Source organism: Manis javanica, chromosome 4, assembly GCF_040802235.1.
Source record: "Manis javanica isolate MJ-LG chromosome 4, MJ_LKY, whole genome shotgun sequence".
Taxonomy (NCBI): Eukaryota; Metazoa; Chordata; class Mammalia; order Pholidota; family Manidae; genus Manis; species Manis javanica.
The window spans coordinates 180,136,692-180,160,668 of NC_133159.1; the positions used below are offsets into that span (position 1 = coordinate 180,136,692).

Below are 23,977 nucleotides of genomic sequence, written 5' to 3' on the forward strand. Positions count from 1 at the left end.
CTTTAAGACAAGGATAAGAACACAACCCGACCTCACAGTACCTTTCAGGTAAAAGACAATAGAAACTTATAAATAAAATTAAGGGATTTCAACGAAAGCCTTAAATTTTGACACAGGTCTCAGGGTAGCTATCAACACCAGAGGGTGTGGGCGGGACGACAGACACCGCAAAGAGATGTGACGAGGGCCCAAAGCTCGATGGCCCACAAGCTGGCAACGATGTGCTCATGTGCTCACTTTCCCCCTTTATAAAAAGTCCGCCAACTTTAGGACATCGGTTACCTTTCCTTCCTACTAAGTCAAAACCACACCAATTCTGTCTAAAATTTGAAACCATATTATCCTACTTAAAAAAGGAAGGAAATTCTGACACCTGCTACCGCATGGATGAACCTTGAGGACATGATGCTCAGTGAGATCCGCCAGTCACAAAGGGACAAATGCCGTATGATTCCACTTACAGGGGGTCTCTAGAGTGGCCAAATTCAGAGGCAGAGAGGAGAAGCGTGGGTGCACCAGGGGCTGAGGGGGGGCGGGGATGGGGCTGTTATTTGATGGGGACAGTTTCAGTTTCACTAGATGAACAAGTTCTAGACATTGGTTGCACAACAGTGTGAATGTACTTGGCACTACTGAACTTGTACACTTAAAAGGGTAGACTTTATTTTATTTATTTCACCATAATTTTAAAAAATTAAACAAAAATGTAGTAGCAATATCCTGGCTTCCTGAGTTCTGCTTGTGTGATTCCCTTTCCTAAGAAGCTGTGATTTGACTTTTGTGTACAGCATTTTAAAAGAAGTCGCTCACCACCAATTTATGGCCTAAGAGATTTTAAAAGAATTCGCACATGCAAGCAGAACCAAAAAGAGTTAAATGAGAATGTGGCCGGCCTGACTGATACTGAACAGAGAGGCCAGAGGCGCCTGCTAGCTGATTGCCAGTGATATTTACTCTTCTAGTTTGAATTATTTCCACACGAAACGGCCGAGTCTCCCACCTAGAAGTTTACCAAAGATTTGGCTATATTCTGCATCTTAAAGGAAAGCTTTGTTCCTGCCTCAGTCTCACAGACATCTCAACTAACCACTACCCTGACAACTCAGGCCTGGGAGAATGCGGGGGTGGTGGGGGACCTGCTCTGGGTTTTCACTTCCTAGTCGGTTCTGTGACCTTGAGCAAAACATCACCTCTCCCTGCCCCAGTCTCTTCAAGCATGAAACGGGCATGCCGTCACCCCTGCCCTTCTCAAATGGGGGGACACACAGTCAGCAGCTCCATGAACTGTCTTCTAAAAGCAGGGTATTTCGTCGTCTTGCCTTAGGTATGGAGGGAATAGACACATTTTATCTAGTAAGTCTAGAACTGACTCAAAGCCTTTTGATTTAACCAGCTAACCAAAGGGAAACGAGGTCAAATTTCAAAGTAGTAAGAGAAACTAAGATATAAAATTTCATCCTAAAAGTTTGGTTTAGAAGAACAAAGTTACACCTGCTTTCAATAAATGCTAAAAACTAGAAAATAATAATTTTAAGAACCTCAACCTTCTCTAAAACTGAGCAGTGTTAATGCCCGACAGTCCCAGTGGCACTTGGCAGCTACTCTCTAGCTCCCACACTTCCAACCTGTCTCCACAGCTGGTTTTCAAAATCACAGCAACTGACAGCAGAGCTGGAACCAGTGCACGAGAAAAACCATTTTCTCCCTCTGGCTTCCTTGAGGCAGCCCGGAGTCCCCAGCTCTCAGAGGAAGCCTGGGAAGCCCCTATACCACCAGAAAAATGGGATCCTCTGTGCCACCACCCCCTTCGCCTGTGTGAAGGGGCTCCGGAAGCTGTCCCCCTGGGTGGCAGGCAGCGCTAGGCGGCACAGCTGGACTCCCACACCCCTCTCCGTCCAGGAGAGGGGCTCAGAGCGTTTTAAGTCAGTTCTCTCTCACTTTACTTGCATCCCTAAAACCTCTATGTATATTGGCTCTTTCTAAACCCCCACATTTTTCTACACACGGAGATATTCTCTGTTGGTCTAATAGCTGGAATGGAACTCCAGGATTACATGTACAATTCCAGCTCCTTTTCTGTATAAATTGTCGGAAAGAGGGCTACCCACACCCAGGAAAGGTTCCAAAGTCTTTAACGAGTAAGATAGAAACTCCTAGAGTAGGTTGAGAGGGGAGAGAATTGCCCTGAATGTGTTTGTTTTCTCCATCCTATTTCTAATCTCATGGAAGCAGGACAACGGAAATTGGTTATCAGCTTGTTCCTAAATCTCAGGCCTAGAAGAAACCACACGGAATGTTTGAGCATCTATCCAAAGGATCTAGCGGAAAACTGTAGGAGGAGACAGCAGAATGCAAAACGGCAAGACAACACAGAGCCAGCCACTGCACACATCAGCCCTGTGTCTGCCCGCTGGGTGGGAGAGGCAGGCCGCAGAGCGGAGCAGAGCGGGGACCACACACTGCAGGACGGTCTGCATGCTGAGCTCACACGCATCATCCACCCAGCCGCTTACCGAGGCGAGTCCCCTCTGCTGCGGCCCCAGTGTCCTGGCAGCCCCTGCGCAGCAACGTCAAAGCCTGGGCAGCTTGCAGCTCTCCGCTTCAGAGGCCATGGTGGACCAGCACCGCCACCCCACAGTTCCAAGCTCCTGGGTGCTCCCACAGCCCCAGGTGGAGGGAAGGACGGAGCAAGCACATGTGTGCCGGCACAGCCAGGCTAGAGGAGGCGGCCGGAGGAAACAAAAGCAGAGCAGAAACTCAAGGGTGGAAGGGGAGCCGACTCCTGGTGAGGAAGGCTGGCGTGGGCAGAGATGGCGAGATGGCTGTGCAGAGCTGCCTCCCGGCTGACACTTGGCGTGTGTGCTGTTCTGCTCCTCGCAGGCTGATTTCCATGAATGCACTGCCAGTCGGCCCCTCCCACCACTCCCCTACTTGCAGCCTCCTGGGGGGAGGGGATGCGCCACTAGCATTTGCACACAGGCTGCACTTTCCCACCCCTGACAAGCAAAAAGCTGATGGCTGCTTTACTGGGGATGCGAACCCTTACTTAGGAAGCCTGCTCCTTAACTGTGGATAAACAAGAGAACAGACGGAAGCGTGCAGGCTATTCTGTGAGCCCTCGGCACAAGGCCGCCTCCTCCTCCTGACCTGCATCCACTAGCAGGCAGTGGCCCTGGCCGCTAGCCGGACCGCTCCGACACAGTCCCCTCTGTCCACCCTGCTCTGACGCCAGCCCAGCTCCATGTGGAATGCTTTTCAGCCGAAAGGGCCGGCCTCCAGCTCAGCCCGCGTGCTAGCCACCATCTCCATGCGCTGCGAGGGCTCGGTTTCTTCACCGGAGGCTGCGACATCACATTCTAGTACATGCCACTCACCATGAGTTAGGCAAGCTGATCTCAGGGCCAATACTGTAATATGGCTAGTGACAAGAAACACTGTTACAGTCCGAGCAGTGGCTGTCAGGCCCCAGAGGGCCCTGGTACACACACAGCTGTGGGCCCCCAGCCCCCAGAACGTGGTTTCCACAGGCGTAGGCCCCCAAGTTACACCGGAACACAGGACAGTCGGAGGCAGCTGTCTGCCGGCCACTCTGAGGAACACCACCTTTGACTAATAAGGGAAAAGACATACAGCTTTTCAAACAAGTGCCAAATAAGCAAGGAGAATACAGAGAAGATAAGCCATCTCACTAGACCAGGGCGCTTCAGTCTCGGCACTGACCGACCGATGATGCTGGCGGGTCGTTCCTGGCCACAGGGCTCCATCCTGGGGCTCTGGGGAGCTGAGCTGCAGCCAGGCCTCTGCCCACTGGATGCCTAGCACCCCAGCCCACCCTCAGATGCGACAAGCAAAGTGCCCCCAGGGCAACCTTGCCCTGCTTGCTGAAGAATCACTGCTCCAGACAGACAACAGAGGAGGGGAAACCCTAACAGCCAGCCCCACGCGCTCGTGTGTCTTCTGTCCTTAGGACACGGCTGACAGAAGGCACCTCCCACAGGCCCTGCCCGCCGCCCCGTGACAGCATGGCGCCCACACTCGGGCTGCCTCACCACCATGACAGGTCGCCACTGACCTGAGCACTCCAGCTCTGCGGCTCGGCCTGTGCCTTTTAGGAAACAGCCATACTGTAAACAATTTCACTTTCATGTCAAAATGGCAGTTCTCATAAGAAAAGAATCATAACAAGTCGATGAGAAATAAAACCCTAAAATCACATATGAAACATTTGTTTTAAGCTCTCAAAGGATACAAGTTTTCCACAAATGTGCGGGCTGAGCCCCTACTCCGCAGTTCAAGGAGCACCCACCTCTGGCCCGGCAGGGGAGACCCCGCCTCCTCGTCCCGCCAGAGCCGAGCATTCCCAGTCTCTCCGATTCCCTCTTGCTTAGAGCTCATCCTTGTCATCCACCAGAAGCCACCTCCTACGGGAGGGGAGAACTCCAGTGACTGTGGCCATGCCCCGTTCTCAGTTCACACGTGTCAACCACCACCTGAAGACCTTCCTACTCCACACAGTCTCTGAATGTGTCTGTACCCCGTGGTTTGCCATCTGGTTATACACAGTCATGTTCCCAGGGGTTTCATCTGTCCGTGAAATTAAGTTCCTGCTTTCCAGTAATATACTGTAATCATGCTCACAGCACTTCACATACTCCTAAGAGCTATGTCCCCTGTTTTGAGGTACCATTACTGGTTTTTACACAAATACACACACTACAGGGATTTAAAAGCCCCAGCAGGTGAATCCTGACCTATCACCTCCATGCAAGACTCATCATAATGTAGGAAGTTCATTGTGGCTCACCTTTGATTCAAGCTTCAGCTTGAGTCCAAGCCATAGGCAGCCTGTAGCTACAAACAAAGCCTGCAGCAAATCGATTCTCAGCATAACCAGTATGACCCAAGAAAGTCGGCGGACAAGAAGTCAGAGGGAAAAGCTACCACAGAAGGTCTGCACGTGGCCCTCCTTGTGTCTACAGGGGACAGATTCTAAGACAGACAGCCCACAGCCACAGTGACGAAACCACAGCGGTGACCAGAGGAAAAGGCTGGTCAAAGGCTAGTGACCTCGGGAAATCTACCCCTAGAGAAAAAAAAATTTTAATGAGTCTTTTTCAGACTCATAATTCGAAAATCTTTTATAAAAACAGCATCCTGCCCAGAACAAGGCACCGTGTTAGTTACTGTGAAAGATATGAAGATGGTAAGACAGGGTTTCCACCCGCCAAAGGGCTTGCATGTTACTATTCCCTTTGCAGCAAAAAGGACCAAGCGGCAAGTGCCGAATGAATACTGGCCACAGGTGCTATGCGGCAGAGACGGCGGAGATGGTGGCCAAGGGGCCCCCAACCGCCGCACATGCCAGCTGAGGCTGGAGCCAGGAAGGAAAGGGCACTCTGGCCAGAGAGAGTGGAGCACAAAGGGAGAAGGGGAGAACAAACTGGCGGAGTCTGGAGAAGCCACTCAAGCCAGACCGTGTCCTCTGACGTGACGACATTTGGGTTCTATTCTGCTGCTGAGCTGGAGATGAGATAGAGAAAGGGGCACTTCAGGAGTAAGAAGTGGCGTCAGAAATGAGAAAGGACTGGAAGCTTGTCAGTGTCACAAAAGGAAAGTGATGGCACACAGGCAATTGTCCGATACAGTAAAAATTTGTGTTAAAAAGTGGTAGCAAAGAACTAAGTGTTTTCTGCCCCTGTCCATGACTCATGGCTTCAAGTACTGGCCTCAGGCAACACTAATTCCCCTGCATGCGCCCCGCTCCAGCATGGCCACGGGCACACACAACCAGCCCCAGCGACCCTCTACCGAGTGTGCGGAGGAATCTGCAGCACTTACTTCATTGACCAACAACTTCTGAGGTTGAAATAAATTAGTATTTTTCATTTCTTCATTGACATCTCAAACTTGCTAATCCTGCTGCATACGAGGCACCCCCACATCCCAGTAACCTGGGCACAGGCTCTGCGCACCAGATGCAGGTGCCAGCCTTAGTATTCTCGATCTCCCCCGGTTTGCCACTGGTATGAAACCAGCGTGGAGTTGTAATAGTTCTACTCCATTCCTGACCCTTACAAATGCTTAATTATCCTCTAGTAAAAGCTAGAAGCATAAATCCTTCCAAGAACCAAAGACTGACATCTATTCCCATTGAGAAGGGCTTGAAGATCTCAAGAGGATAGTACTGACCTCTACTCTAACCTCAAAGTAGAAAAACCCAGCACCCAGAGCTAAACATGGACCCTGGTCAGAGCTGCCCGGGTCTTGAGGAGTTCTCTGAAGTCTGCAGGAAGCTTAGGAGAAGCTGGAGGCAGCGACTCAGACACCTGCTTTGGGAGGCCCCACAGGCCCAGGAGGACCCTCCCGCTGGGGGGCAGAGGCCCCAGCCAACGGGTGCCAGCACCAGGACTCCTCCCTGCTCTCGGCCAAGGGGCCTATCCAACCCCTTCTGAGAGGCTGCGCTCGGGTGCCCCCACCTCCTGCCCTTTGCAGACAAGAACAAAACTGCAGGGAGGAGGCAGCCAAAGCTTAGTTCCATGTTCTTGGCCTTTGGATGCCCTGGGTGGTATTTCTCCCTCTCCCAAATGAGCTCAGAAAGAGAGCTGTCCTTGAGGCAGCAGAAGGCTTGGCTTTGAATTCCCCAAACAGTGAAGGTTCTTGTGGACTCCCTCCAGGTAACAGGTCCCCCGCCCTTGGCCATTCTCCTCTATGGTTAGATGTGATCGTTCCTCTGGACAAACTCGAGTCTACCCACAAACACTGGTCAATCTCCCCAAGCCAGCATGGCTGCTCCTGCAGGGCCAGCCTCTGCCATGGGCAGGAGAAAGTACCCAGGAAAACAAAGGGAGATCTAAGCAAAGGCAGGAAGACCCCAGTGGGAAAGGTCATCCCTCCACATACATGCCACGGTTTTTAAAAACACTATTTGTATAATGACCAACAAGATTTATAGAGATGTAGCAAACAAAATATTAAAGTTCATATGAAAAAAATATACATATATGAATAATCCAGGAGAATATATATATCAAGGTGAAAATATAATGTGAGTAGACCTGCCACCACAGATTACAGCGTGTGGACTCCCATAATCTGAAACAGCCTTGGTGTACAGGAATCCAAGAAATACTTAAACACAGGTGGCACTTCAAATCATAAAATCTCATAAAGACAAAAGGATTATTTAGTCAATGGTCGGGGGCAGTAAGTTAGCTAGCCATCTGGGGAAAACTAAGCTGAATGCCTACCTCATTTACATTGAAATAAATTCTAGCTGAATCAAAGATTCTAATGTAAAAAAAAGAAACAATAAAAATTCTAGAAAAAAGCATGGATTAATATAGTCATAGCCTTGGAGGGTTGTAGTTCAGTTTACTACGTTGAAATGAAAAGCTTCTGAACAGAAAATAAAATCCTGTAAGCTAAAAGGTAAACTTCTTTATGAAGGAAAAGCATAAAGATTAGTAAGACAAAGATGAACTAGCAAATGACATAAAAGGCAGATGACAAAAAGAAATACAAATGGCCAAACATGAAGAGATGCTTATATCTCTAAAATTAAAAACATGCAAATTAAAACATGAACACCATACTACTTTTCATTAGTCCGTCAGAAAGCAAAATGTCAACCCTGACAAGGACCCAGGGCAAGCAGGCAGTCACGTGCATGGTTGACAGTGTGTAAGCTGGCACACGCTTTCTGCAGTACCGTAACTTAAAATGCACACACCTTTCCACTCAGCAGTTCCATTTCAGAATCACCCAATGGACAGACTTCGCAAACTGTAAAAATAAATTTGACTTCACACTATTTGGTGATTAAAAAGAATGAGCTGATCTGTAAACAGTAAACCAGAAAGACCTCTAAGACGTACTCGGTGCAGCAGGAAGCTGCCGGACACGGCGCACGTGGCCCCGGTGTGGGGAAGCACACACAAAGACTCCGAGACGGGTGCATTTGAAACTGCCTCTTCTGAGCCAGGGAGTGTGGAAGGGGAGGCGCACCGAGGCACTGGTGCATTTTATGCCTCTCTGTGTATTTGGACCCACAACAAAGGCAAAATCTTATGTTGAAATCTCTATTCAGAGAAAACGTGGAAATGCTACCAGCCACGTACGTTAAACATTTGCTCAGATTGATGCCTAAGTGTTTCTTTGTGAAAGAAACTTACTTGAGTTGTTCTAATGCCTGTGAGATTCCCTCTGCAGCTACGTCATTATGCCATGGTTTTCTATTCCAACTGAATCCTGTGACTCAGAATCACGAACTCTTAACAAAAAATACAAAGGAAAAGAGATGTAGACACCAGAAAGAAAGCCACTGACTGTGGATCTGTTTCCAGTCAGAAGTTGAGCTTCTGTGATTTCTGTCGGGTAAGGAAGGAAGAACATACACGTCAAGAAATTATTCTCTCAGAAAGGAAGGTGTGTGCTGGGGAATCCTGCCCACCAGCAGGGCTACAGGTGGCAGAACTTGACTTTTCTGTCCCCATGGTCCCTATCACCTATGTCTACATAAGCAAATACGGCATGCAGTCAGCAGAACATGTCAAGACATGAGATCATCACATCTTAATGGTGCTGTTTAACTTAAGTTCCTGGTTGAATCTGACGTCCCTCCAGGGGCCGCGGCAAAGGCTCTCACCGGCACAGCTGACCAGCCAGGACGAGGTTGCTTCCAGGGCACTACACAGCTCTCCAGCCGCATTGCGTTCAGTCCCTGTCCCACCTCAGGACGAAACCTCTGTGAGCCCCCCACACGCTGAAGCTCTTCAGAAGGTAAATAGGAGAAAGGCAGTGGCAGTCAGAAGTCCTTTTCTGAAAAGGGAATTTCAGCTGAGCCAACAACACACAGGAAGAGGAACAGAAATGAGAATAATGGCAATTCAGCAAAGTTGCCTTTTGGAGGGTTGTCAAGTGCAAGGAAATGGCGAGACACGGGCACCCTAAAAACCTTTTGGAAGGCGGAGCCCTCCGACTTTGATCTGGCAGCAAACCGCATGAGTTCCGTCAGGCCCCCACCAAACACACTTCAGTGAGCCTCTCAGAGTCACAGGGAGGGCCGAGTGCCAACCCGGGGAACAGCTCCCAGGTCCTAGGATCCTGACACGTCCTACGCAGTTCTACGGCACCTGCCTTGTCCTGGCCTCAGTAGACCACTGTGGGCGGGTAAGGGCTCCGAGGGCCCCAGGCCCCTGTATGCCAAGACTCACAAGATGTGCCTTTGTTTTCTACCAGTGCCGGCTTCTCAGAAAACCCCACCTGCTGCCTTGCGCATCCCACCTGCCTGCTGGACTCTGGACTCTGGCCACCGGCAGTTAGCCCTGGGCTTTCGTATTTTGTAACACAGAGAGCTTGGGAGGCGGCAGAAAGCCTCAGACAGTGGATAAGGTCCACCTTTTTCAGAGGGATATAGAACCCAAGCCCTGTTTCTGCTCACCTTCTTCATCAGGAAGAAAGGGCGGTTCTGATCCTCTTATAAAGACCATGAGCATTCATTTCTGGTGGGCTCCCAAGATAGCCCACAAAATTCAGAGCAGAGCAAGTCCCCTTCAGAATCTACGAGGACAGATGGGGATGCAGGGCTGCTGTGACGTTTGCTCGTGCAACACCAAGCATTCCTGCTTAAAAATAAAGATGGGGACATTTCTGATTCTGCAAAATATAAACTCGACGAGTTCAGAAGAGGGGTAGGTACCTATGGGAACATCAGCGCACAGCTGCAGCGCTGCAGCTTTTCCCTCCACCGCCCACTGGCCTAACACCTTGTCCCACCAGAGGCGCACACCCCAAGGAATGCACGAAGAGCAAGGGTAAGGCGCCAAGCTACCCGCAGGGACAGTATTTTAGATGCAACCTGAAGATCCAACCCCCAAGTAGAGAGGCACTACACTTCGTTCTGACATATTCTCCTACGTACAATATTATTTTATACTCACATTGTATCTTCCAGCTTGAAATGTTTTTTCATTTCCATTTTTATTTGCACTTGTCCAACTATGAACTCTGCACACTTCCTGACAATGAACGATGCACCATTACCTCCAGTTTATAGATGAGGTAAGACTCACTGAGTATGAATAATCTCCTAACAGACAGAGCCCAATTCAAACTTACTAGCTGAGTCCTCAGTTCCTCGTTTTCCCTCACTGGAATAATCAGATTCACTTCAGCTCAGCATTTACTGAGCATCTGCATATGCCAATCCTGTGCTCAGAGCTGGGATTTAAATAGCTCCAGTCCCTGCCCTGTGCAGAACATCAAGGCCAGGGGGAGGCGCGTGAGCCATAGCTGCAGTGCAGGCTGTCGCCATGTCTGTGCACACCCAGTGCTCGGAGGACACCTGGAGACACCATGTGGCATCAGAGAGGTCAAGCCTCTGATCCAGGACTTGAAGGACAAATGGATTCCCCAGAGGGAGAAGCAGAGACCAATGTAGACACACATACCCAGTGAGGGGAGGAGGCCAGGGAGTGACTGACTGGGCGCCTGGGGGCAGTGAGCACGCCTGGGCCAGGGTCCAGAGCACATCAGGACAAAGTGCACTCAGCAGAGAGCCTCCCGCTCCACACGACAGGGAGCTTCGTTTCCATCACAAAGGTTCAAAGGCAAATGGAGGGGGACTATGCATTACGAAGGTAGATTGAATAGCTAAGAAACTAAGGCAGCTAAGGAGACTGCCCAGTGCAGTAACAGGGCCAATCCTCAATTGCACACAATACTGGAATGGAACTGGACGCGCGTAAGCGCCAGTAAAGACAGGCAAAGAGCAACATGTTTAATTTAGGGATTATGGATCTGAGATCAGTGCAGCGGGAAAGGACCTTACCTTCCCACTCTATCAGGCATGCTTTTTCGGTAACAAATCTAGTCAAAGTAGTTCTGTGAAGGACATGGCGCTGACACTTAGCCCTCGCTCCCCTGGGATCTTGGAGATGTGATAGAGGAAGGTCTCTGTTCCCTTCACTTTCACATCCACCTGAACGCCATTTCTCTACCTCATCGCAATACCTAGAGGCGTCGACTGCAGCCGTGGCTAAAGAACAACACTGCCCGAATAGACAACAGGACAAAATGCTCCCAGGATGGGGTGAGGAACATGGAGACCTGCCCACTCTTGCGGGTTACTTATTCGAAGCAATGCTGCCCAGTAAGCTTGTCTCTAAAATCTATCTCTAAAATCTCTGCCCTAAAATGGTGTCCCACTCCCACCACCGAACCAGGCACACATGCACGGAGTTGTCTGCGCTGAATTTTAAAGCTTCTAGGGTGACGAGTGGCCATGGCACCTCCCCGGTGCATCTGAAGCCGGGCTCCCCGAAGGACTGGCGGCACGTCCAGTCCTGCTGCCCCGGCACCTTCAGGGAAGCGTCCTCTTCCACTCTCACAAGTGTCCCCTTTTGAAGTAGACACCTTGGCTACTGCAGACTCACTTTTCAGACATAAAACTTACTACACGGGCTGTTCAACCCTGACCTATAGAAGTGCCCCTCATAATTGCCCTTTCAGATGCAAAACTATTATTAAAAGCACCTATATGTTCCACTCTCCTGAAGTCCTTTCACACCTGGTACAGCTTTCCAAGTCACCCCACGGATATGGTCCACGGTAATTCGCACTCAGAGGTGAAACTGTAAGATGTGTTTTATACTACATCGAGGAAGAATATAAAAAAGACACCCAATATTTGTTATAACTTTCACAAAATCCACTTTGAAATACAGCTACTATTTATTTCACACTTACTCAGACCTCATTGCTACCGAAGGACCAGTACACATACTGCTCTTGTGTTACGGCATCACAACACTTGCCATCTGGTGCAGGCGTCACAGTCACACACACACACACACACACACACACACACACACACACACACACATATGAACACCTGGGACCTCAGAACAGCTGAATGCCTGGTCCAGGTGCTCTAATACAGCTCTGCAGAACCTTTGGGATTTTTAAGCCACAAAATGTGTCATCCCCTTACTCAGTGCTTCACTGTCCACCAGGCGGGCGTGGAGAAGGAGGAAGTTCCACGGTCCCTCCGAGGCTTCAGTCTCTACCTAACGCCCAAAACGGAAGGCCTAGCTGACTTGGCGTATTCCCACTGTCACGTTTATTTAATGAGAACCGATGCTCCCTGGTGCTGTCCACCTGCTCTCCGCGGCCTTCACTTTTTAGTGCCACGTCGTGCTAGACATCCTGCACCTCCCAGAGCTGACTGGCTGCTATTTAGATTGAGGAAATACAGACACAGTCATCAAATAAGAGGCACACTGGCCAGGAAGCACCCAGGGCGGCTCCTTAAGGAAAAGACTGGGGGTGGGGGAGCTTCTTCGGTTTAAAAACACACCGAGTTACACACACTCTCACACAAATGAGCTCCGGCTTCCTCATCACTAAAGCACTCTCTGGTCTTCTAAAATCAGTTAAGACAAAAACCAGGGCCTGGGTTGGTACTCCTCCCCAAGAGGCAGTAAAACTGTCCCCAGGGGATTTCACATACTGATCAAGCAGATACTTAAACCCCATTCCATATACCTACGCAGGGCTGGGACTCACCATCCTCCTCCTCGGTTTTAAGGACCATTTTTTCCCGTCACAGCAGGACCCTGAAGGTTGCTCTGTTTTGTTCTTCAAAGAACTCAGACCAAAGTTTTCCTGGTAGGTCGGACTGGGTGGGGCCAGGAGTACCTGTGGGCTGTCTAGCCACCAGGCCAGCTCAGAGCAGCTTCCTGGACGACGGAACCCGGCTCAACTCCTGGACCAATCACCCTCCAGCAGCAGACGCGTCACTCCTGCTCATGGCCGCCACCCAGTTCCTTAAGTCAGACCCAAGCAGCTTCCTAGTTAACCGCCTCCTCACTGAAGACAGGCCTCAGGAGTCTGATGAATCTAGCAGCTGCACTTCTGGTCTGTTCTCAGATCCACCCAAAGCCCCAGAGAGAGACAGCTGTCATCGCTCTCTCTACTTTCCAAGTACTTTTTTAGAATGGAGTCCCTTAAAACCCCTGGTCTTCTCACAAAGAGATTATATAGCCCATTTCGTAAGAGAATGACTAAGAGATTGTTATCATTAAGGCATGTCGTGAGGTCACCGGCTAAAAGCAGAAGGCAGATTTCAAAGGCAAATAAAAAGAAAAGGAACAGTACCAAACTTCTTTTCTTCATGCTCTTATTATGCTCCTAATACACGCTCACTGTTGCAACAGCAGCACCGAGGGGGAACCCTTAATGCCGTCACCTAGGGATGACCTGGGTGGCATTCTGGTGTACGCGCTTACATTCTTCCAGACTTTTGTTCTATGTACTCTTTTCTCATTCTCTCTGTCTCCCTCCTTCTATTCTCTATATATACTTACACACACACGTATCTCTTTAAATCTTTCAGTATCTCATCTCTCTCACATAATACACATAGCCATGTATATTATATAATAGATACATCTCTCACGATGCATTTGTATTATCACAGAAGTGTATGGAGAGATATCTACAAAGAGAGACACATACAGAAAGATACAGAGAAAGAAACAAAAATTGGACATTTTACATGCTGTTTTAGAACCAGCTAATTTTACTTACAACAAACTTTTTCCATGACCGTCGAGGGACATCCATCACATTTTATATTATTCATGATATGGATATAAATCAAACCAATCCTCTACCTTAAGACTTGTAAGTGGTTTCTAATTTTTCTACCAGTCTGAACACCCATTTGCACAGGTTCTGGCATATGTCTTTCATTATTTCTTTAAAAATTATTAAGACGTAGAATTGCCGGATCTAAATACAGCTTCTCATGTGTTCATGGGAGGACTAAGGGCTCCCTAATTCAGTCACTTATACTGACAAGTGACAAGAGGAGGACTTGGACCTGTGGCGTGTCACCACAGGGAACACTTCTTGAGTGTCCGCGCTTTGTGTCCAGGACCACACAGCCTGACGCTGCCAATCCTAAAAGCGCCCTCTTGAAGTGAGGGCTCTCTTCAGCCCGAGTTCGTACATGAGGACACTGAGACCCGGAGATGCTACACAGCCTGCCTAAGGGCCAAGCCTGGCATTCAGCCAAGGCGTCTAGCTGGGGGGCCCACCCCCTGGCCGGCTCTTCGGCTGGGCTCCCAAACCCCTCCTCCCGTCAGTCCTGAGAGCAAGCCATCTCCCGACACAGGCACGTGGGAAGCCGACCCTGCTCTGCGGGGCTGGGCCCTCATCCTGGGGTTAAGACGCGACCACCTACAGCGAGGCGCTAGAGCTCCACTCAGTCACCCTCTGAAGGTGGCCACAGGCCTCAGGGTAGGGGCCTCGGCTCACTCTTTTCCTTCTTGTCTAATAGTAAATATATACACACATATTTTTAAAAGCCACTCTGTTTTGTAGAAGCAATATAAACGCAACTTTTAATATTTTAGTTCAGTACATCAAAATCAGTTATGCTTCCATCCTCCACCCAGAACAAGTTCCAGGTAAGTCCTATCCTGCCTGACTCCAACACCCAAGTTTAATGATTCGGCATTTCTTCCTTCTCTTGCCAATGCTGGTCTCTGATACTGACCCAAACTTTTTCTTTTTTGCCTTTTTATTTATTTTTATTAAGGTATTATTGATATACTCCTACGAAGGGTTCACATGAAAAACACTGTGGTTACTACATTCACCTATATTATTAAATCCCCCCCATACCACACTACAGTCACTGTCCATCAGTGTAGTAAGATGCCACCAACTGACCCAAACTTTTAAGAGGACAGGTCCCCGCCATTTTCGACTGCTAGGTAGGGGCAGCATGTTTCTCCAAAACAGACCCCCAGGTAGAACTGCTGGGGCCTTCAGCACGAACCCTCAGAGCTTTCAGACAGTGCCACAGGCCTGTCACTTCCCTGATGGGACAAAACTAACTTTTGCCCATTTGCTAGGGAGACCACAGGTCTCACTGTTTACAGTCCACTCCACACTGAGGAGCACATGCTGATGATCTTTCCGAAGGCTTGAGGTGCTTGTCTTCTGTGAACCGCTTGTTCGCGCAGCCTTCCGGTTTCCCTGTGGGTTGTCTTTTCTGCTGATTGGTAGATTACGAGTCCTCTGTATTATATATTATGAGCATTTTCTCACAATCTGGCACTTGTTTTTAACTTCAGCTGTGTTGTCTTCATGTCACCATCAAGCCTATCTATCACCTGACCCTCCCATCATGTCATCTGCCTTCACTGGACGCTGCGTGCCGAGCACTGGACACACAGCAGAGAACTGCAGCGCCTGCCCCAGCAGCCTCCACACCCTCCAGAGAGCTGGGGAGGGCAGGGAAACAAGTAAAATGCACATGTCAGGTGACAGACTCTACGTGCGGCTGGTGCATGGTCAGAACGGCAGTCGTGGTAGCAGCAGGGAGGCGGCGTAGCCAGAGCAGAGGGAATGGAATGGGCAGGAGCAGGTGAGGCCAGTGGGTAAAGAAGATGGAGGGCTGGTGAAGGCCCTGGAGGCTGTTGTAAGACCTCTGGTTTCTTCCACCATGGGTGAGATAGGCAAGTGCTGCTAGGATTTGGGGCAAAGTGCAGGATCTGACTTTAATGCTGCCACTTGGCTGCTGGGAAAAAGCAGCCGGCCGTGCAGTGAGAGCAGGGCAGGAAGGACGGCCACTCCGCTCATTCGGCCAAATTCCCACCCCATTAACTTTGAAGGCAGAGCCCAGGATGTGCTGACAGATTCCATGCGGGATGTGAAGTCAGTCAAGGACAACCCTGAGCCTTCTGGCTGGGCTAGTACAAGAATGCAGGTGTCATCTTCCAAGTGGGCAGCAGGGTGCCAACAGGATGCCCACCCCCCTGCAGGGTGCACCTCAGCCCCTGCCACCCCACCTGGCTTCTCGGGACCATGCTGCTCGTCTTCTCACTATCACTGCTGCGTTCTTGCCATGCTGCTCGGTCCACGTTCTCAGAAAAGGGGTTCTAAACAGCCCGCCCAATAGCCATCGTCCCTGTTGGAGACCAGTGGGCCACCCCACAGACTCTTGGCTGGCCTTTAGGACGGGTTTTTGCTCAACTCCATAAACTGCTGGCAGAAGAGCTGCCACTAAGGCCTTAAAAATGGGAGTGTGGCAGCGCCCGCGTGGCCCGACACCACGCTATCTTCTATGTGACTCCTGCCGTTCTACAGCCAGCTCAACACACAACGCTGTTAAAAAGAAGTACGAATGAAGAGGCATGTCTTCAGCCCCTTAAAATAGAAATTTAACTACTGAAGCGCCAAGTCTGACTCATAAGAAAATTTATGCATGCCTTATCCACACCGGGGCATTTCTGAGATGGAAAGTGGGTATTATTCATAATCGCATCAGCCAACAGGCAGGAACTGGGGCTGGGCTGGCCAGCCTCAAACCTGCTCAAATTATCATCCTACTCACCAGACACATCAAGTAGAGTGTGTGGAAGATTTTAATGCAGCTATTTAAAGGGAAGCAGTACAGCGATTCTAGGTATACTTTGAGACAACCAGAGCAACAATGGCTCTTACAAAAGCAGAACAGCAGTGCAGGCCTCCGAGCAGCACCTGGGGGATGGGACCCGGCCAGGCCCTGGAGTAAGCAAAGCCGACAAAGAAAGACTTTGTAGCTCTCCGTGCTGAGGAATCCTACATAAGTGGGTCTGGATGCAGGTCGTCTGAGTTAAGACATTTTATATTTTTAATTAACAAAATACCTTAAATAGCCTTAATGTTTTACCTCTGCCTCATCTCCTCTGGTGACAGATAGGTGAGGACATGCAAACACGTAATGGCAAAAAGGGCACAAGAAAACTTGCATGAATATTCATGTCATATTCTGGGGAAAGGTATTTTTCTCAGCATGACACCCATATTGGTCCTCATCCCAAGGAGACAGAGAGGCATTCAGAGTGGGAGTCGGGGTAGCTGGGCGAGGGATCGCCTCTAAGTGAGGTGGTGACGAAGACCGCAGGGCTAGCGCAGGGGCGGCCGCCCGACCACAGCTTGGGTAGAGGGCTCAGCTAACCCTCAGTCACCGGCAAGGAGAAAACACCTCGCCCTCCCTCCCCACCGCCCTCCAATCCTCTGGACAAAGCGTCGGGAGCCAGAGGGCAAGGGAGCCTGCAGACGCAGGCCCACTCAGGGCGGCCTCCAGCGGAGCGCAGGACGGAGGAGGTAGAGAGGGTCAGGGGCACGGCGCCAAGCCATGGGGCACAGGGGGCCGCTCCCTGAAGTCTTCAATGGCCATCAGCTGCTGCCAGGGTCTCAGCTCCTTATCATGGCTTCAAGACCCTCCTTGATCTGACCCTGCTGCCTGCCCAGGTCACTCAACCCTGTTTCTTTTTTTTAACCAAAACAACACACATACCTCATATAAAAAGCAAATAGTACCTAAGACTTAAAACAGAAAACCAGTTTCTGTCCAGCTCGACCCCCCACCTTTAAATCCCGCTCCAGGGGTGGCTCTTCCAGCTGTTTCTCTAATAATCACCTCCCTGTTTCTAAATCACATGCCTACATTCTGTTTCCGAGTTTTCAACACCAAACATGGTTTGCCTGCCACAGAAGACGAAAACTCAGCTTTTACCCCCTCCCCACATGCACACACTCAGGATAGTCAGACACAAACTTTTGGTTAAATCAGTGTTTAGTATTTCCATAAACATTGCTCACAACTTAGCTATATATATATAATGTACTATGATTAAAATTACCACAGAATGGCATTGTCTTTTTTCCTGGTTGCTTAGTTGTTATTAATTGCCCAACTCTACCAAGGTAGGAAACTGTCAGTACGGTCACGCACCCCAGCTCCTCTGCCCTGAGCCAGCCCCCAGCACCCCCCGTCTGCACCTGCCGGCTCCGGCTGCTCTTGAGGCCTCTTGTAGGACAGCATCCTGAGAACGCCCTCAGCCAACTCCCAATGCTGCGTCCTGTTTCTCTGATGCCATGTTATTTTCTTTCTGGCATTACTTACTCATTCCCCTAATGACCAACACAAAGGGTGTGGAGGAGTGGGTTTTTCATTAGTGTTGTGAATTTTGCATGTCTAAAAATACCTCTACATTCTCATCTTACACTGGATTGGCATTTGGGCTGGGTATGGAATTCTAAGTTGCAATCATTCTTCCTCAGAATGATGAGGCATCCCCTCACTGCTCTCTGTTCCTGACTTGCTGTTTATAGTGTCATCCTGATTCTCAGTATTTTGTATATGACCTTTCTCCCCTCTCGAGAGCTTTCTGGGTCATATCTTTACCCTCAGTGCTGTAAAATTTCATAATGAAATGACTACATGTGAGTCCTTTTTCATATATTATACTAGCTACTAGGTAGATCCCGGTTCTGAATCTTATATTCTTTAATAATTTTCTATCTTTTTTTCTCCAGTTTTCTTTTTTTGTTATTTCTGTTAAACACTGGACCTCCACTGTGTTTCCATTTTCTTATCTTTTTAACTCCTACTTTTCACCTCCTTTTTAAGCTGCTTTCTGGAAAATTTTCTTGCAATGTTTGTGTCTCCTTCCTCCCCAACAAATTCCTATGTTGAAACTCTAATGTGATGGTATTTTGAGGTGGAGCCTTTAGAAGGTGATTAGGTCGTGAGGGTGGAGCCTCACAAATGGGATTAGTGCCCTTACAGAAGAGGCCAGGAGCTAGCTGCCTCCCTTCCTACCAGGTACGGCCAGCAAGAAGACAGCCCTCGTAAACCAGGAAGAAAGCACTCGCCAAGAATCCAGCCGTGATTCCTGACTTGGAACCGTGAGAAATGTTTAAACCACCGTCTGTGGTACTTTGTTATAGCAGCCTGAACTATGACAATTCTCTAGTTTCTCTCTCTAATAAATGTTTTATTTCTATTTTTAATTTGCAAGAACTCACTCTTAATATCTGGACATTCCTATTTGATAGCATCCTATCACTATATAATATCTAAGAATATTAAGTATATTTTCAAGCTTTCTTCTGTATCTTCTGTGACCTGTTCCCTCAAATTTCTCTTCTGTTTGCTTTGTTCTCTTGTTAATACTGAAGGTTTTCCTTAAATGTCTAGCAAACACAGGCTGTTTCTTCACATTTAAGAGCAGGGCACTAGCCACATGATTAGAAGCTCTGTGTGGTGGTGCAGCCTACTGAGTGATGGGTGTCATTTAAAAATAATAAAGCAGTAACACATAAAGACCCCACAAAGTGGCTCTGTAGCTTCTTTTTTCTTGGACTAGTGACCCAAACAATCATTCTCTAATCTCCTCCCTGGGCTGGGTGGGCTGTAAACATGGCCTGCAACATACGCAGAGCTAAGCAGAAGGAAAGAGGAGGGAACCCACAACTAAGTACACAGACTTTCACTCCCTCTCTTTGCCTTCAGAGCCTTCTTCAGAAACTAAATCTTCATGTTTTGCCAAAACTGAAAGAGAAATCGCCTTGCTGCAAGGGATACAGAAGACATCTGAGAGTCTTAACTGCCTGCCATGAACATTTTCAACCCATCTCTAGTTTTCAGCCTCACTCCGTATCTCCAACCTCAGAGGCCTAAGGTGCCTTGAAGGCTTTCTGGGATTTGGGGGCAAATCAATTTGCTTCCTGACGGCCTCCTGGGCTGTGTGGGCTTAGATCCGTCACGAACTGCCGTGGAGGAGCGGCACAGACAGACAACCACGCGGTGCCCTAACCCCCAGGAGTGCATCTGGAGCTCGGGGGGAGAGGGACAAAGATGTCAACCTTCTGCAGACAAAAACCCAGCAACACCTGGAAATACTCCAGACTCTTCGGAAGGTTATTTCTACTTGGAAAACATGTACCTGTGCTGTTTTTCCTCATAGGTGTGAATAGCACCAAACAGACTTTTCAACAACAAAAAGACTTCAGAACAAAGTAAATGTGCGTTGCAAAGAACTCACATGAAGAGCCCGAAGAACACTGCTGTTCCCTCACAAACACCCACCTTGGACCTGGCAAAGCAAGTGATGGGCTCTCTGATCACATCTGCCAATATGCAACTCAGTGAGGCAGAATTTTTAGCATTTTTAGCATCAAAAGAAAAGGCAAAAATCGAGTAGATTTTTAAAAATCCAAACTGTGCCCTTTGTTTTATGTACACAATTTGAATTTCAACTTTTTCCAAAAAGGATCATTAACTTTTATATAAGAAAAGAGTAAGAACAAAAAAGGTACAATCCTTCACCATGTCTGATCTTATTATCTACATGAAAAAAATCGTTGAAAAATGATATAGTTTTGAGTTTATGAGCATTTTCTGAGAAGGGGGTCCCCACCCTCATCTGATGCCCAGAGGGAACGCTGTGCTGGCGAATCTGTCTGGGCTGGCAGCCCTCTCAGGTGGGTGCAGGGCAGCGCCGTCCTTAAGAAACCGCGGGGAAATGGCTCCCGTTTCTGGTGGTGAGGGGACCTGCCCTACAGGACCGCTCTTGGCACCCACCGCCACCAGCCTCGCCACAGGCCTTGGAGATTCTGGGAATGTGTGAGGTATACTTCAGAAAACAGGAATTTGATGTGTTCATATGCTAAGAGAAACGTCTTCCTCCACAGAGGCGGAGAAGCAACAATACGATTCATACACAATAAAGAACTAATAAACCTGAAGTTTGAACTTCAAACTATACCTGAAAGTAGTTGCTACAGTAGTTTTAAATGCCCTTTAAAATAAAGTAAAAAATACCAGGATGTGGTAAATTCAATCTGTGCTGCCCTCTGCTGGCTACAGAGATTGTTAAAAGATTTACAATTACCCATTTTTGCCAATAAATTAAATTACCTTTTGAATGTATGCAGGAGGAAAAGGGAATTCATGTTCTACTTAGCATATAGGCTGCACTCTGCTGATACTCAGCAGTATTTATTTTCTGAAAGGGTTTTGTTAATATTAAAATTGGTTTGTCCTCTATCCACACACTGGCTAATTTTTTTTTTTTTGAGAGGGCATCTCTCATATTCATTAATCAAATGGTTGTTAACAACAATAAAATTCTGTATAGGGGACTCAATGCACAATCATTAATCAAACCCAAGCCTAATTCTCAACAGTCTCCAATCTTCCGAAGCATAACGAACAAGTTCTTACATAGTGAATAAGTCCTTACATGGTGAGCAGTACAAGGGCATTCATCACAGAAACTTTCGGTTTTGATCACGCATCATGAACTATAAACAATTAAGTCAGATATGATTATTCGTTTGATTTTTATACTTGATTGATATGTGAATCCCACATTTCTCCCTTATTATTATTATTATTATTATTTTTATTTTAAATAAAATGCTGAAGTGGTAGGTAGATGCAAGATAAAGGTAGAAAACATAGTTTAGTGCTGTAACAGGGCAAATGTAGATGATCAGGTGTGTGCCTGTAGACCATGTGCTAATCCGAGCTAGACAAGGGCAATAAAACATCCACGGATGCCGAAGATTTCTCTCAAAACAAGGGGGGGGTGAGGTTCTAAGCCTCACCTCTGTTGATCCCCAATGTCTCACCTGGTGGCCCCCCTGCGACTGTGCCTGTCTTAGGTTGTTCCTCCCTTGAGGAATCTTACCCGTCTCTGGCTAACCAGTCATCCTCCGGGGCCATACAGGGAAATGTAAAGTTGGTAAGTGAGAGAGAAGCAGTATTGTTTGAAAAGGTTAGCTTTTTACTTCTTTGCAGATTTATGCCCTGTGGATTCTATGCCTGACATTTGTCTTGAGGTATCTTTACCACTTGGAAGAATTATGATACTCAGTAATTTTCGATATGAGGCACGAATTCTACTAAAGGGTTGTAATTAGGAAGGAAGAAGAAAAGCTATAGAAGTAGCAGACGAAGAAAACAGGGGAAGACTGATTATTTCTTTGACATATCTTCTTGTAGAGCAACTTAAGCATGTATAGGTTTTAAACTACTAATTAAATTGTGTACACGCATTAACATAACAGGAATACAGCTACATAACAAAAGCAGACCTACAATTACCAGACATATCCAGCACACACTGGCTTATTTATGGGAATAGGAAATAGCCAATGGGGACTTAGACAGGCAGACACAGACAAGAAAGAATATATACAATAAATAATAGATTAACCAGCATGCTAGAACGTGGGAAGTGCTATGGGGAGAACGAGGAAACCAGGAGCATAGGGGAGGGGATTTCCCAAGCATGAAATATGGTGGCCAGAGTGGCATCACCAGGAGATGGGAGCTGGGCCTTGGTGACTCCCCCTCCCTCCCAAAACAGACCTTATGCAGGCTTTTCTCTTCTAAAATTCAGTGGTATACAAGATGCATTTAATATTCTTCTCCAAACCTCCTCTTTCCTATTCTTCACCATGAGGACCAGTGAAATCAACTGTACATCTGACTGGATTCCCAAGGCCATTTTTCCTGGTGAAGAGACGTGACTCAGGGACACATTAGCGTCCGAGCCTTCCACGTTCTGTGCTTTCTTAGGAGAAGGTCTCATCACCCAGTAACCTAAAATTCTCTTCCTTTCAACCTCATTCACTTAGAAACACCTGTTCTCCTACTTGCTAACTTGTGTTCACACACGTTGCTCATTATTTTTAAAAAATCTGTATGCTAAGTACTCTGCATTCATTCAAGAAAGATGAGTCCTTATTTTGTGCTCAATTCAATGGTGCCTGTTGAACTGCGCCAAGTACCATGGGGGCTGGGGGCACTGGAGGACCAGGTGGTGGCAGCAGCCATATCAACTACCGTGCAGTATGTGAAGGGTGAGGCTGAGAGGCTGGGTCCTCCAAGCTCTTGGAAGAAGAGTGTCAAAAGTCAGTTCCTGAGAAAGGTAGGGAGAATGGGGGAGCAGGCACCCCAAAAAAGGATAATGGCTTTTGAGAAAATCCACAATCTTAGTGGCATTATCTGGTATCTGGAAGGAGATCTGGGGGAGACTCAAATCCTACCCTGTGGCCACATTCTTGAAGGAAGCACAGACCAACCTTTGGGGTGAGCAGCCACTGTCTGGGAGAAGCAAGACATTTTTAGAGAGAGCTACCCAGCACAAGGCCTTTGCTACCTGCTGCTACCTGGCTCCCCACTGGTCTACTGCCACTCCGAGAGCCCCACCATCCACAGGCACCCACTCGCATCTCTGTACTTCCATGACATTTCATCCTTCCAAGAACCTGGCGCCCAACCTAACCTTTCTCTGCTGAACACATCTCAGGCCAGTTATGCTCCTCTTTTTTAAAACTATTTTAACACCCAAAGTAACAGAACAAGTATATGTTGGGTAGGCTGCATATTCTCTTCCCAGCCAGGAAACCTACTTGGAAAAGAAGTTAGCACAAAAAAGAGACTTTGTAAATAAATGCAGGTTCCAAGATAAGAGGAATGGTGGTCCAAACAAGAAACAGGCTCTTGGAGCTGTTGACAGGTTGATTAGGTCTGTCACACTAGGTGAAGGGACAAGGGCATGCACGCTAATCAATCAAGTAATTTCTAAAAGTGTGAATCAGTTTGCAAAAATACAGGTAATTTTCACAGAAATACAGAATCTCTTTTGAGCATCAAAATAGTGCTGAGCGGAGCAGGAGACCCCCTCCTACCACCACCATCCTCGTCAACCCGCTTCATGGTGATGAGAAGTGACGGGAGCCACACTGTCCGGGCCTGCCAACGCCGCGCCTGGTGGGGTCTCCCCTCTGCTGGTCTGTTCTCCAGTGCCCCTCACCCTGACGGGATGCGCACGCCAGCCAGTGGCCAGACACACACACGCAGCGCAGGGCTAAGGTGTGATTCCCCTTAATTCTGAAATTGCCTAATGACAGCATCTCTAGTGAAACAAATTCAAGAACCACGAATGTAAATCCGAAAGAAAGTTCTCCTAAAGGCTGAGTACTGGTCTTTTTTGTTTTTATCAAAGTGAACTGCTTATGAAATAAAGCATAAATATTAAATGATCACCATTGTTTTTAAAGACAAAGAAGGATTTGTCTCATAAAAGGCAGAACAGTCCAAACATACTTTTTTCTTGTTTTA

At 48.0% G+C, this 23,977-nt stretch overlaps 1 protein-coding gene across 3 annotated transcripts in view; it reads right to left on the minus strand.

Annotated features, from left to right (window-relative positions):
- CYTH1 (cytohesin 1) overlaps positions 1-23,977 on the minus strand; it is an 81,096-nt gene that overhangs the window by 27,257 nt on the left and 29,862 nt on the right. The window contains exon 1 of one of the 3 annotated variants that reach the window (XM_017670801.3): positions 12,565-12,732. The exons of 1 other annotated variant lie outside the window; for it this stretch is intronic. In XM_017670801.3, coding sequence (XP_017526290.1) covers positions 12,565-12,592 — 28 coding nt within the window. In that variant the 5' untranslated portion in view covers positions 12,593-12,732. Of the gene's footprint in view, positions 1-2,513; positions 3,008-12,564; positions 12,733-23,977 lie in introns of those variants that run through there. One more of the 3 variants, XM_017670802.3, reaches the window with a different exon arrangement.